This window comes from Musa acuminata, chromosome BXJ3-4 (genome assembly GCF_036884655.1).
Source record: "Musa acuminata AAA Group cultivar baxijiao chromosome BXJ3-4, Cavendish_Baxijiao_AAA, whole genome shotgun sequence".
NCBI classification, from domain to species: Eukaryota; Viridiplantae; Streptophyta; class Magnoliopsida; order Zingiberales; family Musaceae; genus Musa; species Musa acuminata.
The window spans coordinates 49238627-49256108 of NC_088352.1; the positions used below are offsets into that span (position 1 = coordinate 49238627).

The 17482-nt window shown below is 36.9% G+C and overlaps 1 protein-coding gene across 1 annotated transcript; it reads left to right on the forward strand.

The window, feature by feature from the left end:
* The first annotated feature begins 152 nt into the window (after positions 1-152).
* Positions 153-15935, forward strand: LOC103982117 (probable potassium transporter 11). The gene is made up of 11 exons (XM_065149453.1): positions 153-4593; positions 4793-4864; positions 5156-5448; positions 5529-5754; positions 7832-8077; positions 8968-9018; positions 12002-12259; positions 12362-12414; positions 12527-12641; positions 12734-12988; positions 14416-15935. Exons 3-11 carry the CDS (start codon positions 5329-5331, stop codon positions 15414-15416), a joined length of 2325 nt encoding a protein of 774 aa, XP_065005525.1. The 5' UTR covers positions 153-4593; positions 4793-4864; positions 5156-5328; the 3' UTR covers positions 15417-15935.
* Positions 15936-17482: the final 1547 nt, after the last annotated feature.

Here is a 17482-nt window from a genome sequence, read left to right on the forward strand (position 1 = left end):
GGAAGCATGATGAAGTAGAATACTTGAGAACTATGGTTAATGCTGATTTGTCTAAAAGCTGCTCCCCCTCTTTGAATCCGAATCTAGATATGTGTAATTTTGTTCCCTAGTACTTTTTTCTGCTTTCTTATATTTGATATTGCTGAACTGGCTTATACGTTTGTTGGGAATGACTTGGAAAGATGTTCTTCCAATGAGCTTTCTCCCTATGGGTTGTTCCTCTGTATCTAGAGTTAACTAGTTGTATGGGAAGTTCTTATTACAAGGCTGAATGATTATAGTTTGTGTTGCATATAGTTCTGTGTCTTGAGATAACTGGGTCAAATGAGTGTTAGAATGACTTCAAAACAAGGTCTTTTTGTTTAAAGCTTTCAATTGGATCATGCTTTAGTTTTTTTTTTTTTTGTCTTTTTTGAGGTATCATTACAGAGAGTGACTTCTTTTGAGTGTTCTTGAAAAGTCTTAATATATTGTTTCTCTTTTTTCAGTTGCTCTATTTTGTCCACTATGTTTTTCCCAATAGTAGCTTTATATATTACTTACTGCAAGGATCAACCATCTTGTTCTTACTTGCATAAAGGTGGCTGATTTCTATCTTTGGAATTACCCTGAACTTTCGGGTGTAAGTAATTGTATCTAATTGTGTATAACTTTTTCTGTTAGCTTAGTTTGAGTACTTTGCACAATGGAGTTTTGTTCTTATGACATTGAGATTAGATACAGCTACTGGTCTAGCCATCAGCAATATGAATATTGCTATCATCATCCAAAGAAGTAACAAAATACAACGGCAGAAAGGATGTAAGGTACACATGAATCATGCATTAGAATGTGTTGTGTTTCATTTGTCCCTTATCTATATCTTGGTGTTCTTAGGTGGAATAGATTTACGATGCTAGAACAATAATTTGTTTAGCTGCTCAAGCTTTTACTAACCTGTTGGAAGAAAGTGAGTAGCCTTTGATTCTTTATTATTAGGAATGTATTTAGACCTGCCAACTCAACATGAATGAGCTGGCCAATGTGATCCCAACTCTGCCTCCATAGGTAAGACTACTCTTCCCCTAGTTCTGTTCGTCCAAAACTTTGTCGTCATTGACATAACATGAGTGCCACTTTAGTTGTTAGTGCTGCATTCTTAGTGTTTGTCGTCATTGGCATAACATGAGTGCCACTTTAGTTGTTAGTGCTGCATTCTTAGTGTCGTTGGGTCTGAGCATATGCCCTGCCTCAAGAAGTTTTGGAACTATTTAGCTTCATCCTTAGTAATCACATTTAGTAGATGAAGCTGAAATATGTACTGATTTAATCAGTCATGATAGATAAAAGAGTATAACTATTGAATCTCGGATTTTGATGATGAAATCAATTGATGAAGTTATGATCTAATCAGCGTTTGAGTGACGTAGGACTAACTTCGATCATGGAAAGACAAATCGATTGAAGAAGGAGAATCAGACGTTGGGCCGGAGAGCATCATATCAGAAGATTGGTTGACGTGCTGGCAGAAGGACTTCGTGCCATGAGTTCGGGCATCGGGCCAGAAGGATCAGACATTGCGCCAAGAAGATTGGATGTTGCGGGAGGTCAACATGTCGATCGGATGTTACGGGAGGTCAACATGCCGATCGGGTAATACGTCGAAGGAGAGGACGATACGTCGAAGGTTCGGACAAAGTGCCGGATGAACCAACGACATGTCGGATAACATAGTATTCTTGTCTTGTAATCGGTTGTTCTTAATTGAAGTAGTTTAGGTTGTAATTGAGTTGGTTTTGGGTGTAACCATGCCAACTCAGTTAGGGGCCCATCGGGCCTAAGTCAGGGTTGATTTGGGCCCATTGGAAGGCCCATTCAGTGACCCATAGTTGGATCATGCGGTGGAACCGCCTATGAGTTGGAACATACGAAGTGTACGTTTTCTAGAAGACTCGGCGATGGTATCGCTAGTGTCAAGCGGTGGTATCGCCCAGACTAGTAGTGGTACCACCCAGACACAGTCTCCCAGATTGTGTCAGGCGGTGGTACCGCCAGCAGTTAATGCTGCGGGCAGTGATATCGCCCAGCACTGGCGATGGTATCGCCAAGACCTTGGAAACCCGAGATGAGATTTTTTTTTGCTCTATTTTTAAAGTCATTTTGGGTCTATAAATACCTCACTAATTCCTGCTTGGAAGAGCAAGAAAAAGAGTGGAAAGGGGAAAGAGTCCTTGAGGAAAAAATGTTCTAATCTTTTTTAAAGTTTAGAGTCTCTTCCTCCTAGAGTTAGAAGTTTTCTAAGGGAGGAGTGAGGTCTTGTGTAAAAGAGAGGTGTGAAGGTTCTCTCCTAAGCCTGAGAAAAGGAGAAAGAGTTATAAAGAGGGTAGTTGATCTTTGTCCGTTGAAAAGAAAATCGGTAGCGAAAGCCGGTGGCCTCGAGTGAAGAGGAATCGGGAGTGGACATAGATCGGGACGATCGAACCATTATAAATCGGTTTGCATTTTCTTTATGCTTTTCATTCCTATTACAAATTGATTTACTTGTTCACTACTCTTACAAACATTTTTAAGTTAAAACGTATTTTCGATACGGGTTTGATCGCCCCCTCCCCCCTCTTAGTACCGTTTACGGTCCTAACAATAACAACAAAGAACCTGACCCGTTGTTGTTGTGGAGATTTCATTAGGCATCCACATTCTAAATCAATAACAGTTGACATTTCGGTCTGTTTGGAGCCTTTTAGTCACCGCTGGAAATATACTTCCCACCATAAGGAAATTTCAGCTCATTATGTTATCATTTGTTCCATTGCACATGTAAGATTATTCCATAATCAATAGATATGATGGACTCGAGACACAGACCCTGGAGGAGATACTAAGTAGCTAAAATTTTGTAGCTAGGTGATGGTGATGCATTGTGGTAAAACGTGATAACTAAATGATATTATATGCTTAATTGAGTGGACCAGAGATGCTATTTTTCTTGATCCAAAGAGGCAAACAGTCCACATCGACTTATCACAAGCCAGATAGTATATTCTCCTAGAATGAGCTATGAACGAGCTAATTGAACTTTCTAAAATTTGCTATTGAAATCATCATTGGTGGCAGATGGCCAAATCAAGTGCTTTAAAAATCATTCCTTCTAGCATATTCATCTAGTCTGCATTGACCAGCATGTTAGGAGGTGTTACGTTGTGTGAAAGAGATGGAATGTTGGAAGGGATAATGAACAGACAAAGGATGATGAACAAGAGTGATGTTGTGATTTCTGACTGGAGATGTAAAACTTTCGAGACCTGATTTCCTTGGTATCAGCTGAGAGTAAGAGTAAATCACAAGTCATCTTACTTGTCAGTTTAAGTAGATTTACTCTTGCACCAAGTATTACGACTTGGTGTAGGAGTAAACAGTCCAAAACTGATTTCCTAGGTATCCACTGGAAGTCAAAATACTTGGTGTAAGGGTAAATCTACTCATCTAGTTCACTATATGACTTCCAGTCCCCCCTTGTCGCATACCAAAAGAAATATATCAAAGAATTAGAAGTTGCATATTACTTGTCAGTTGCCTCTTTATGCATATTATTTTTCCTTCCATGCACTGTAGGGTTAGTTTCTCTTGGTATGGCTCATTTTTCTATAGAATCCCCACCATAGTACTAGTGCCATATGAAAGGGAAAGAGACCAACCAGCAGAAAGGTATTGGGGAATTGTTTTTCGGTAGATTGTTGAATATTGCATAGAGTTTATTTGAACTGTCATGAATGGACGTTTTCGATAACTGGTTTTCCTTCTTTCCTTTTCCTATGTTGTAGATTTGCCCTATAAGAATAAGACTACTTTGTAAATCAGAAAATTTTCCCCCTTTTCGGTCAAGGTTGTGTCTCTGTCTGGAATGCAGTCTTAGAATAATCCTTTAAATCAAATTGTTCATGTTGGGGAATTGTGATGGTCATATAAATTTTTGAGTTTGTTGGTAGTTATCAATTAGTACTTAATGTTACTTGGATGTTCTTGATTTATATCATATGTGAGGGTATAAACAATCTGAGATATTGCAGCATAAAATATAAAATTCTGTTTTTTTTTTTTCAGAAAGGAATAATATTAGTGTTCATACCACAAACTTATGCATTCTTCGTGATGGCTTGGAACTGTTATTGGAAAGAACAAATTCTAGCGAGTCCACAAACCATTGTAAGGAGGCAAGTTTAGCGACAGTCGAAGAAAGCAGTGACCGGTGATGGCCCTGCAAATCTGATCACTGATTCTTGCCCCCTAAGAGCAATGGGTGATTTTTTGTTCTTCTGTAGACCATTTTATGATTAATTAGTTGCCTTTCACTTGTGTTAACACCAAAATTGACATGAGTTTTTTTAAAATTATATTCCTGTGTGGACAGCAGCTTATGCTTTTGGTAAATGGAACTTAGTTGTCACTATTTCTTACCACTCCTGCTAATGATGTGCCTCAACATCACCTGCAGGAACTTGTCGGAGTCTGTACTCATATATGCTTGACGACCGCATGACCATATGCATGCTTGATGATGTAATGACCATGTGTTCGCTTATGCGTGTTGGTATTCATTATGCTTATCATCAACAGGTAAAATTTACACAAGGGTTTGTGGTTTTCTGAGTCGCTCAACAAAAGCTGTTTAGCTGTATGGATGTGGGTGTGTGTGTCGATTGAAAACATGTTTTTGTTGCATAAATAAAATAAATGGTTTTGATTGTGTGTGTGTGTGTATTGTGCTGGTTAGAATAAATCAGTATCTCGAGTATGGCCATTAACATCCAAACAGGTTGCAGCAGGTCACACCGCGGCGAGGCCAGAAAGGAAAGCGAGGTTGGCAATCGGTCGTTCCTTCATGTTGGTTAGTACCTCACTCACCGTTGTTAATTGGAACAGTATTGTAGTCTAATAGCCATGTAAATCACATACCACCAATATGGCAAATTAATCTCTTCTGCGGTCACTGTACTCGTCGTGTAGCAATTTATCTCGCCTATTAATCCGGTCTTGTTCACCTATCACTCTGCTCCACCGCATGTATTTCCAGTAAATTGCCCTTTTTTAGCCTTTGCTTCTGCTCGATACCTCCTAATAATAATATATTACTGACGCCAGAATGCTTTGATGTTAATTATATACGTATCGAATGTAGTTTCGTCCGTTTAATCTGTCATCGCGCTTCATCGTGGCGTCTCCTCGCTACTTGTACGCCTTTGAATGTACCTACGTCTTTGGGCCGCGACGTGAACCGGAAGCCTCCCGTTTTAGGCGGTCGGCTTCGGCAGCCATCGAACGCCGCCGGAATCTAAACTCCGGCGGCTCCCCATGGCGGCGGCACCGTCCGATGGCCAGAACTCCAAGGGGAACATGTGGGTCCTGGATCGGAAGCTGGATCAGCCCATGGAGGAAGAGGCCGGTCGACTCCGCGACATGCACCGAGAAAAGGTACCGATTCCTCTTCCTACGTACCCGCGTGCGTCGCCTTCTTCGGATTCCATGATGCGGACCTGCATGAACGCACGCAGAGGTTGACGTCGGCGGCGATCCTGCGGCTCGCGTTCCAGAGCCTGGGCGTCGTTTTCGGAGACCTGGGAACCTCTCCTCTCTATGTCTTCTGCAACGCCTTCCCTCGGGGGGTGGACGATCCGGAGGACGTGGTGGGAGCTCTTTCTTTGATCATATACTCCCTAACGCTCGTCGTGCTCCTCAAGTATGTTCTTGTGGTGTTGAGGGCAAATGACAATGGTCGGGGTAGGTTGATGATCTGCGTGTCTAAGTTTCTCTTCTTTCTTCTCGTTGAATTATTTGCTCAATTTTTTAATTTTAAATGATGTTCTTGAAATGAACCCCTGGATTGTATTTAGAGTACGTAAACTTCAGATTTTTCCTCTGTTCTGGATTGTTTGATCAACTCGTTTGTTCTGTGGAAAAGGTTATGCAAGTAAATCAAGCAATGTTTTCTTGCACGTTGCATCTTAGTTTGATCGATTTCCTTTCGTACACTTTGCTATGTTAGAGACAAAGTGCCAGAATCCCTTTTTTTTTTTTGTGCCTTTAATTTAGATGATCTAGTGTTTAGCTTTGTTTATGAGGAGGGACCAGAGGTCAGTGTTACAAGCCTTCAAAATCTTTGCTTGATAGAACCCGACATGGGCATGGGATGGTTTTCGAGTTGGAACCTTAACCGTGGCAATTAATGTAGGTTGGCCCTGAGATTTTGCTTAAACCTAGAGGTTTTTTTTCTTATGCGTGAGTGCGATCTCTTTCTTTAGTGTTATATATGGTTCAATTTAAAATTAGTGAAGTTATATTTCTCTTAGCTTCTGTTTCTTTTACTTGCTCTCATATGCCATGTAGAGTTGGAAGTCACCGGCACTTTATCTCCTTACCCTTCATACTACTTCAAGATTCCCTTGATCCTCCATAAACCTCTCTAGACTACTCTTGACCCTTTCGGAAACCTATCAAAACCCTTTGATCTGCCCAACAAAAATTGTTACAATCCATAAACGGTTTAGCGTACATCATTATGATGTCTGAAGCCAACATGATCTATTTACTTTGCTGATCTCCAGCCTGAATTTTATAGAGGAACCTTTGTTTACCTTGAAATCATCATGAACAGAAAGTCCAGCATCAGAAGGAAACCTTACCAACATTGACGCTTTCTTTCATAAAATAGCACTGTTACTTTCATCTTTGTTATTTGCTTCCATAATACTTTTCGATTTTTAGCTCATCTGTTACTTTTGCTTTTTTGAATTAGATCTATGAGTTTTTTTAACCCCCCCAAAAAAACTAGATTATATTACTGAAGAAACAAGTCTGTTACATTGTAACCCATGCTTCTCGGAGCACAAAATATGACGAAGCTGAGGATGCAAATTATCCTTCGAAACTCCACAAAAATTGCTGTTCTTCGCATATTGAGCAAACCAATGAGTGCTATGGGTGCCCTCTCTAAGAGTTAGATCAGCCATTGCAACACATTCCAAGATTTTTTACCTCAGCTATATACATGGTTTTAAAATATCAGTTGGACTGGTATATGCAACTGACATTTGTGGATCCGACCAAGCACTTGAACTAGAAAATTCAGCTTAGTACCATTCAGTATCCTTTTTTTTTTTTAAAGTTATATGGGTAATACAGGTAAGCCATAAGCCTACTGTTTGATATAATAGTACTGCACTGTATTGGTTTGACAGGTAGTCATGATCTTTTAGATCGTCCAACATCATATTCTGGCATGTCCAACTTTTTTAATAATATATGAGGCTTCTGTCAACTACTTATCTAACAAGTGCTTGTAGCTTAATATTTTCACGCTGAGTTAATGTTAAGTCGATATAGTTTGTACTTTGGCCTCTTGTGTCCTTCAATAGGTGAATATATTGATCTAGTCTTGGATTTTCTGCTGTAGAACCTTGCCAACCCTAAAGATATTAGGGTTAGAAAGATTTTCTGTACAATAACCAATTGCCACAAAAAAGACTCATGATTTTCATCAATGGGCTACGGTACTCAATTCTTAGACCCAAAATTAACAGAGTTGGTAGATTTATGAATTCTGTATATATTTTTTAATTTGAGAAAACATGACATACTTTTCATTGAGCAGTGGTAATATAATGCAGAACTGTTATGCCCAGCATTGAACTTCTTATAAACAATGGATCTTTGATGAAATTGTAAACTAATTAGCTAGAAAATATTGCTTCATCCCCATGTTTGAACAACTTCAAAGTAAATATTTTCTGCAGTGGTAACATCGAATACATTGCTGTCTCATTCTCTGTTTAAGGCATTATGTTTTTTCACCTTGCAGGTGGAACATTTGCACTTTATTCGCTACTTTGCAGGCATGCGAAAATTAAAACTATTCCAGACCAACATCGGACAGATGAAGAACTAACAACCTATAGTTGCCAGACATATGAGGATAACTCACTAGCAGCAAAGGTCAGGTGGTGGTTGGAAGCACATGCATACAAGAAGAACACTATCCTTGTTCTTGTTATTATTGGTACTTGTATGGTTATTGGTGATGGAATTCTCACTCCTGCTATATCAGGTTATCATTCTACTTTATTAAATTGTTTGTTAAACTCGTTCTGTATTTAGTTACTATTTTCACATAGCTGTTGATTATCAATGATGTAGATCAAGCAATCCAGGAATATAAATGAAAAATTAACAATTGCTGATATTATTCGACTGAAGATCTTATAGGATGGAATAACTGTTTTGTAGCTGGAGTTTGTTCGACACAATAGTTTTAAAGAAAGGAAAAAGGATTAGTAGTATCACAAATTGGAAAATCCAGACATCAAAATTAGTCTGACAATTGAACCTTTTCAGCAGTTCTTTATTCTGTATCCTCTGCTCTCTTTGTTGTTTCAGTAGCTGGCTTCCAGTGTCATGATTTATGCAGCAAAAATAAAAACAGAGAGTCGAATTGATTGAACGAATCTAATATTTGAATTTTAAATCCATTAATTAAACGTGTAAAAGGCTGGATTTTGGCTTTGAACTCAATAAAATGCAAGCAAAAAATCTAAAATAAAATATATCAAACCTATGACTCATTGAGGATTACTGTATATGAGCTGTCTAACTCTAATCAATTCAATTTTGCATCACTAGATCTCTGTGGCTTTAAATTCACAATATGAAATGGAGGATCATGAGATATAGATGCTCACATTGGTTTAAACTTTAAAGAACATAGACGTGCAAAAAGAGAGTAATCTTAAAGTTTGATCTGTTGGTGAGGAAATTTCTATTAGACTTAATGGATCTAGAAACATAACTATCAGACTTGCATTCAGTTTTTACTTCTAGCAATTCGGTGATAGTGGTTACTTCAAAAATCAGTACATATGATTTAATAGCTGATGTCAATCTTACTCTGGTTAAAATACTTCTCAGTCATCTGAATAAGAAACTTGTATACATTGGCAGTTTTATCAGCAGCAAGTGGAATCAAGGTGAATCACCCCGAGAGAAGTAATGGTACTTCCATATCCATAAAATTTTATTTTATGTGAGTATCTCATCTTTGATGAAATAGATAAAATGTTAAACCTTTATTTCTGGGTTAAACTTTTATACATAATTGATCAAAATACGGACTATTGTGGAAGTGATAATATGCACACTAAGGGATGCCAATGCTTGACATGTAAAATATAGAATACATGCTATTGGTTAAACAATCACTACTTGCGTACTAATTACTTTCTCAATTTTCAAATGGGCTATTGGATTCATCTTAGGACGAGATTAGAAGGGCCCTAGAGATGATTTCAAGGCATCTCCTTATATTGAGATCATTGATCATAGATGTGACAGCCAGATGTCCCCGGATATTCACACTATGGATCTAAAAATTATTACTCTTCAATTTAATTTTTAAAATATATATTCAATGCATGCTTGGTTTTAAAATTTTGCTATTACCATGTAGCATATTATATTAATTCAGCATACCAGTAGTGGTGTAATCTAAAGACTGAACTGGAGTTGCTCAAGCTGTCCACAATGTGATATACAAACTTGAGCCAAAAAAGTGCTAAGACAACCAATGCTATAATGAAGGCATACCAAATTAGTGATAGATTTAATGATAGTTGGTAACCTGACAGTAAGATATAGTTCCTTAATTATCTATGTCGCGAGAAGCTTCTGGCATGTCTTTGGATAACATTGCAATAATATGTCAGTATTAGATAGGTCTAAGTAATATACCAATATCCTTGTAATTTCCCTTATTTTTACATTAAATGATTGTTTACTTAATAAAACTATTAATTGTAATGTTGCAGTGGTGATTGCAATTCGGAGGCTTGAGATTAAATTTGAGAAAAGTTGTAATTTGAGTCCTAACACATACCGCGTTATTCAACTGTTGCAAAAGTAATTATGTTTGCCTTGATCCACATGAAAGTTTGCAAATGGCTGTCATATAGACACTTGAAAAATTTAGTGTACATGCACTATAACATATGTTTGAGGTTGTACTGTGCTGATAGTGATAAGGAAGCAGACCTGAGGTAGATTAATTCAAATTCCCATTTCATAATGATGATTCGATTGTGTTTGTTCAATAGAGAACTTAGGTAATCCTTTATTGGATGAGGTAGGGGACTCAACTTCCATCTTGATTCAATACCAAGGCAATACAAGAAGAGGAACAATAGGGTCGCAGGATATCGATCGATATGGGGAAGAGCAGTGACCATACATGGTCGGACTTTGGGCGGTCAATCTACTAGTGGTTGTGAGCAAGACGTTGACCATCTACAAAAGGGTCTAGCGTCTTAGTCAATTGATCCATTGACACAATTGATGAACAACAAATTCAGTTGGGTAATGAGACCTCCCTCGCAGTCCATGCTCTGTGAGGTCCATGGAGATAGCAGTGACATGGACAACAGTGCATTGATCAATGATAGTTGACAGGGTGGTGAATAGCTTGTTCCTGCTGCTCATAACTAAACAAGCGGGGCAGGGGGACTGAGGAGCAATATCTCACATATGCCACCTATAATACATATCATAGAGCATGAGGATCCATATGGCTCGTTTATGGCCACTGAGATAAATAATAGGGGAAAAGAATGGATGACTATGAGGAGGTGCGATAGACCTTATATGATGTTGACATCGAGAGGAATTTGTCTTATCTGTAGCTTCTTATTACTGTGGATCTCATGACCAACAAATGTATGGTGATAGTTGGTCTTTTTTTCTATTGTGATACATTTTATGACACACGACAACAGTGACAAGAGCCACAACTCCAGTAGACCATCCTATGGAGTCAATTCATATCACAGTCATACTTGTTGTAGGTGCCTTCTACCAGATGATTTGTTTGACAATAAGGCAATGACCACCATAATGTTATTGTATCAATGACACTGTTTACTAGCATCAGATGCCTCCATGGAACTAGTTCCATGCATAGATCTTGCAAGCATACCATATCAATATGTAGTCTCATCAAATTGAGGACCCTGATTCACCTGCTGTCGACTCATGTTGGTGGTAGGAGCAGTGCAAGGTATTCACTGCATATTGCTTGTTGACTTGGGAGGTGCACAATTTCAACTATTTTGCTGTACAGATTTTTTGTTTAGAACTTTGAATACCTTACTGATAAAACCAAACTACAACACGACATCTATTTGGGGTACTATTAATACAAAACAAGCTTAAATTTTGTGCCTTTGTGGCATGAAAATTATATTTACATGTCAATGAGTACTATTATGGTGATGGATATGTCTTTCTGATAATGTACAGTCCCCATTGCTAATATTTGCAGAAGCTTTTGTGTTGTGGTTAAACACAATCTCCTTGGATAACTGGTCTTGCATGAACCACTTGGTGGTGCCACTACTGGGTCCAATAAACAGCGGGCCTTGAGGTCCTCAAGATAAAGTAAATATATAAGGAGAAGAAAGAGGTTGGCAATACTTATAAGGTTAACTCACTGACTGGTAGAAACAGAGATTAAGGTTTCAGGAAGGCTAACTGGCAATTGAACTGGGAATATAGGTCAAGGATGTTTCCATTACGTGGCTGTGATTTACATTAAGGGGCTATTAGAGTTCAACATATGACTGCATGGTTGTTGCAGAGTCATGGAGTTTCATGTCACTTGAAAGCTTGGCAGTATTCCATGTATCATGTATAGATTCCTCGGATAGAGTGGCACCTTGATCCTTGAAAATAGCACAATGGTTAGACTGTGCAATCACATCATGTAGGCTACAGTGAGCAAAGAGGTTGACGTTAGTTGCAAACTTTCATTTGTCTTGGAGGTGATGGTTAAAAAAAAAAAGAAAATTTTTATACTTAGTTTATCTCTACACAGGATGGAAGATAAACAAGTTTATTTTATGTAGTAAATGTATTATAAGCTTTACTTCTTTTATCATATGGGAATGACTAATCTATTTGTGTTGTCACTCTCAATACAATGCAACAGATGCAATAATAATTGTAGCCGTCATCATATTGATTGGTCTATTTAGCATGCAACACTATGGTACAGATAGAGTTGGATGGCTTTTTGCTCCCATTGTCCTCCTATGGTTTGTTATGATTGGAGTTATTGGTGCTATGAATATATGGAAGTACGATCATTCAGTTCTACGGGCTTTTTCTCCAGTTTGTGTATATTGGTACTTAAGACGGGGACACAATATTTGGACTTCCTTGGGTGGAATAATACTAAGTATCACAGGTCAGCTCCATTAACTGTGTTGGAATTCTGTGACATTTGTGTGGACTTACTCTGTGTACCAAAAATGAAAAATCTCGATCAACCATGAAATTTCTTTTACAGGAACAGAAGCATTATTTGCTGATGTATGTCTTTTTCCTGTGCTTGCTGTTCAGGTACTCCAAAGAGGCAAAGACTACTATTTTTTCTAATTACAGACTCTACTTTATTAAGTAGAGAGCAATGTATACCCACCTTTGTAACAAAAATTATTCTATTTTAGTGTAGCTTGCTTTCACTCTAGTTGTGTTTCCCTGCCTTCTATTGGCGTACGCTGGACAAGCAGCATATATTACGAAGAATAAACATCATGTAGCAGATGCATTTTATCTTTCTATTCCTGGTAAATAATGGTTTCTGACTTCTCTAGCATAGACCACTAGATAGCTTAAGTTCTTTTATATATGGTGTTTTAACAAATGGCTTTTGGTGCAGATGTCATATACTGGCCAGTGTTCATTGTCGCAGCTGCAGCAGCTGTAATTGGTAGCCAAGCCACTATCTCCGCTACCTTCTCAATTATCAAGCAAGCACAAGCACTTAGGTGCTTTCCTAGAGTCAAGATTATTCATACATCAAAAAAAAATCTAAATCAGATATACATTCCAGATATCAATTGGGTTCTTTTGATTCTTTGTATAGCTGTTACTGCTGGATTCGGAAATAAAAGTCAGATTGGAAATGCCTATGGTGAGTTTACCTTAATTACATTACTTTTCCATGCACATGCATAGATATACTTGTACATATCTAAATAATCGATTTAGTAAATTTAAATATAGCTAATAAGAAGTGTCTCCAAAATGAAATGTGACATTACAAATGATATGTCCATGCACATGTATATGTATTCTGGTACATGTCTGATTAATTGATTTAGTGAGTTTGACCATAGCTTATAAGAAGCTTCTTCAAAATTAGTTAGTCTGGCTATTTTGGAACATATTTACTGGACTTCACTGTAGCTTCTTCTGAACAAATTTTTTTTCTCTCTTATTATGTTTTAAGTTTGGCTATTCTGGAGCTTATTTGTTGGAGTTTCCTGTAGCTTATTCTGAACAAATGATTCTTTTGTCTCTCTTATTATGTTTTCCCGTGTTCTGTCATTTAGCGCAATTGTTGACTTGGGTGTAAAATAAAAGGAAGATAATGTAATCATGTGCTTCTCTCAGAATATCATATCTCAATCTATCTGATCTTGATCTATCTGATCTCGTTCTACTTTATAGTTTGGCTCCTTCAATTCATCGGTTAAATGCTGGATATGTGAAGGAAAACTACCATTAGTTCCACCTCTTTTCAGGGACTGCTAGATGTCATAATGAACTATTAGTAGTGCCAAGAAAACATTGGAAGTTTACATTCACTGCATAATGGGCCTGATGTACAATTATGTTACAAGTTAAGGTTGTAAACAAACAGTATATAATGCTTACAGTGAAATTCACTTGGTAGTATAATGCCAAGTCACTGATGATGATTTTAGCCTCAAGATACTCAATAACAAATTTTATTAGAATAGAAGTAAAAACTTGAATGTAGCAGATTTATTACACCCTAAGAATTAAATCATTGTATAATATCATATGACGATGGTATTCAACTTTGGGGCACATCTCATACAGGTTACATGTGGGCACAGCATAAGGAGACTGGGAATCAATCATATGCACAGGTCCTATATTCAGAGCAACACATTGTTGGCTTTTTGGTACTTTGTTGACATCTAACAGGCATATTATATGCTTCTGGATTTGTGTGTCTGATTAATCTACCAGAGCCAACAAATCTCAATCTTTACCATACTTGCAATTGTATTGAGCATTATTTGTTAAAAACCTACACCTTTTTACTATATATAATTTTGTTACATGAAGAGCACAACTAGCATTTCTAGAGCTTGAAGTTAGTTGTAAGGGTCTAATTTTTCTATCCCTTTCTATTACAAGATTATACTTAAGTTGGAAAAAACTGTGACCTGATAATCATAATTCTCCTTTGTGTTTTGTTAACTAGTTCAGTTGTCGGTCAATCTACAGTCATATGTTGATCATTTGGAATGCAGCATATTTCTATTTGTATGACCTGCAGTTTGTATTTCCATAATCTACATGCAGGAACTGCTGTTGTGATAGATATGTTGGTAACAACACTCCTCATGATCCCAATTATGCTGTTGGTATGGCGGAGCCATTGGACCCTTGTCACTGCCTTTGCCAGTCTGTCATTGCTTGTAGAGCTCACATATCTCTCAGCTGTACTACTGAAGGTCGATCAAGGTGGTTGGGTCCCTCTTGTGGTTGCAGCAGCATTTCTCCTAACAATGTATGTATGGCACTATGGTACCAAGAAACGATATGAGTTCGAGATGCATAGCAAGGTCTCTGTGGCATGGATTCTAGGACTGGGTCCCAGCTTAGGCCTTGTCCGTGTTCCTGGAATAGGCCTCATATATACAGAATTGGCCAGTGGCGTTCCCCGTATCTTCTCTCACTTCATTACCAACCTCCCAGCCATCCACTCTGTTGTGGTCTTTGTTTGTGTGAAGTACCTTCCGGTGTACTCTGTTCCTTCAGAGGAACGGTTCCTAGTCAAAAGGATCGGACCAAAGGATTACCACATATTCCGCTGTGTTGTGAGATATGGGTATAAAGACCTTCACAGGAAGGATGATTTTGAGAAGATGTTGTTTGAAAGCCTTACTTTATTTGTTCATATGGAGGCCGTGGATGAATATTATTCCGATTCCACTAATGTGGTTACTACAACGAATGGCAGCACATCATCTTCTGCAGTGGATTTGACACATTCATCATCTGTTGATTCAAGTGTGCCTGTACAATCATACCAGAGTGACTGTCAGGTCAGGTCATTTGGACGAAATGCGGATCTGACCGTGCATGAAGAGTTGGAATTTCTGAACAAGTGTCGGGATGCTGGAGTCGTGCACTTTCTTGGGAACACAATAATAAGGGCTCAAAGGGATTCACATTTTCTCAAGAAAATTGCTGTCAATTACATATATTCGTTCCTCAGGAGGATTTGCAGGGAGAAGAGTGTCATCTTTAAGGTTCCCCATGAGAGTCTGCTGAATGTTGGGCAGGTACTCTACGTATAGATTCTCTGATCTAGTAATATGCATTGGTTGGCATGCACAAGAGCAAGTGTTTAAATCTACCTTCGTTGTTTTCGGTATGGCAATTGTGTGAATCACACTGTAACCAACACAGAGTTGCAATAAATACCATGAGCATGAGCAAGAAAAATGCTGTGATGAGAAATCCAGTAGAAAAATCATTTTCCTGAGATTTCCATGAGGTCAGCTTTGAGGAATTTCTTTGATCATATTATTGTGACTGCCTTTCCGAATGAATTTATGTGTGGCATCCTAACTGATATGGCTGCATATTTGATTGAACAGAAGGGATGTCTTGAAATGTTAAGGATGTTCATTATCTAATTGTCCATGATATATCACGTGATGTATGCCAGTCATGTTGGCTGCCAAGATTGAATTGAGTTGATGTTCGCCACTCTTTTCCCTGAGTTTTTCTTCTTGATAATTCTGATCAAACTTTACGGTCGACGAGTTTGTTATTGTGACTCGGTTTTCTATGTGAAACAACTATTTTTTTTCTTTTTCAAATGGTATGCGGTGACGATGAAATTTGATTCATGGATATTGCTATTGGGAGACCATATTTGCCCATGAAAACAACTGATGTTCTTAAAATTTTTATCGACTAAATATGGAGTCTTCTATCTTTGATAAATGGGTCTAATATATCATTTTGTTGGAAAATGAAATTTTAAGTTGTTGTTTGAGAATATATATATATATATATATATATATATATATATAGAGAGAGAGAGAGAGAGAGAGAGAGAGAGAGAGAGAGAGAGAGAGAGGAAAAGATATATGAAATATATAAAAAAGGTGGAGGGTTATATGGGATCACTAGCGATCAACATAAAACTATGTTAGGTGAAGATGTCTCGAATTATAAATAATGACTTAGGAGGTCGTCAAGAAGTTACCCATCACATCAACATATGGATGTAGTGCTAAATAAGCAAAAGTTTTTTCATTATTTAGGATCAATAAGAGTAAAAAAAGTTAGTTCAAGAAAGAACAAAGGATTTGGTTAGTAACTATATAAATACTTTTAATAAAGGGATTGAAATTGATAGATACTATGACAGAGGAATAATAAATATTATTTGTTTATAAGATACTAAGTGAGTAGAAAAAAAATCTAGAGAAATTGTTTGTACTAGATTTAAAATTTGATATATTGGAAAAGTTAAACATAGAAACGACGTAGGAATTATTGTTAATAAGAATTTTAAAAATAATATTGTAAATATAAAATTATAATTTTAAAATTTATGAAATGATAAGATGTTTTGAATATCATTAGTGTTTATGCCTCTCAAGTTAGACCAAAAGATTAAACCAAAAGAGAATTTTAGAAAAACTTTGATTATACAATTTAAGAAACGCCTATAACTAAAAAATTTATAATTGGAGGAGATTAAATGATCATGAAGGGAAATGTATGGTAAATATAAAGGGGTTCATGAGAGCTTTGGTTATGGGAAGAGAAATAAAAATGATGATATAATTTTAGATTTTTCAACTTCGTATGATCTTATAATTATAAATACTCACTTTAAGAAGAAAGATCAACACTTAATTACTTATAGGAGTGGTCATAATTGTAATCAAATAGATTTTTTTTTAGCTAGAAAGATAGATAAAATTATTTATAAGAATTGTAAAGTTATACTCGACGGAAGCTCAACGAATCAACATATGCCGATGGTATTGAATATTTACTTAAGAACATAAAAGAATAATAAAAATTTTACTAAGACTAGATGGTGAAATTTTAAAGATGACAATGTAAACACTTAATAAGATGAAAAAAATGTTACAACTTGAAACTTAAATGAATATAATATTAATATTATTTAGACTATGATGATAAATAAGATCATGAACTTAACAAATGAGATTCTTCGTCGAACTAAAAGTAGATTTATATCCTTAAAAGAGAGTTGTTAGTAGTGTGAGTAAGTTCAAAAATATAATATTTATTAGAAAATTATAAAACATAAGAAAAAATAAAAGATATAAAGAATTTTAGAAGAGGTTAAAAAAATGGTTAGTATGATAAGATA